This window comes from Penaeus monodon, chromosome 19, assembly GCF_015228065.2.
Source record: "Penaeus monodon isolate SGIC_2016 chromosome 19, NSTDA_Pmon_1, whole genome shotgun sequence".
NCBI classification, from domain to species: Eukaryota; Metazoa; Arthropoda; class Malacostraca; order Decapoda; family Penaeidae; genus Penaeus; species Penaeus monodon.
In genome coordinates this window covers 13,039,267-13,039,511 of record NC_051404.1, presented here as the reverse complement: position 1 = coordinate 13,039,511, position 245 = coordinate 13,039,267, and the positions used below count along the sequence as shown (strand labels likewise).

Below are 245 nucleotides of genomic sequence, written 5' to 3'. Positions count from 1 at the left end.
ACGCCTGATTATATAAAGAAGACAGTAGTGTATCCACCGCCACACCTACCCTTGGTGTAAACACATTGAGAAAGAGGCAGTCCTCTGAACCCACGAGCTTCCCTGCAGGCAGCTTGATCCCCATCAGCGCCAGCGGGAAGGGGACCTGGAGGCAAGGAGGCTGCGGGAGGGTGCCGTTCCTCACGCCGTTCCAGGGGGTTGCTTTGACTGGATCCTGCGGGAGGAGACGAAGGGGAGGGGTAGGC

The 245-nt window shown here is 59.2% G+C and overlaps 1 protein-coding gene across 1 annotated transcript in view; it reads right to left on the bottom strand.

The window, feature by feature from the left end:
* Positions 1 to 245, bottom strand: part of LOC119585064 (venom carboxylesterase-6-like) — a gene marked incomplete in the record, with an annotated part of 16,961 nt that overhangs the window by 8,638 nt on the left and 8,078 nt on the right. The window contains 1 exon segment of the mRNA XM_037933681.1: positions 50 to 214. Within this exon segment, the coding sequence (XP_037789609.1) occupies positions 50 to 214 (165 nt within the window).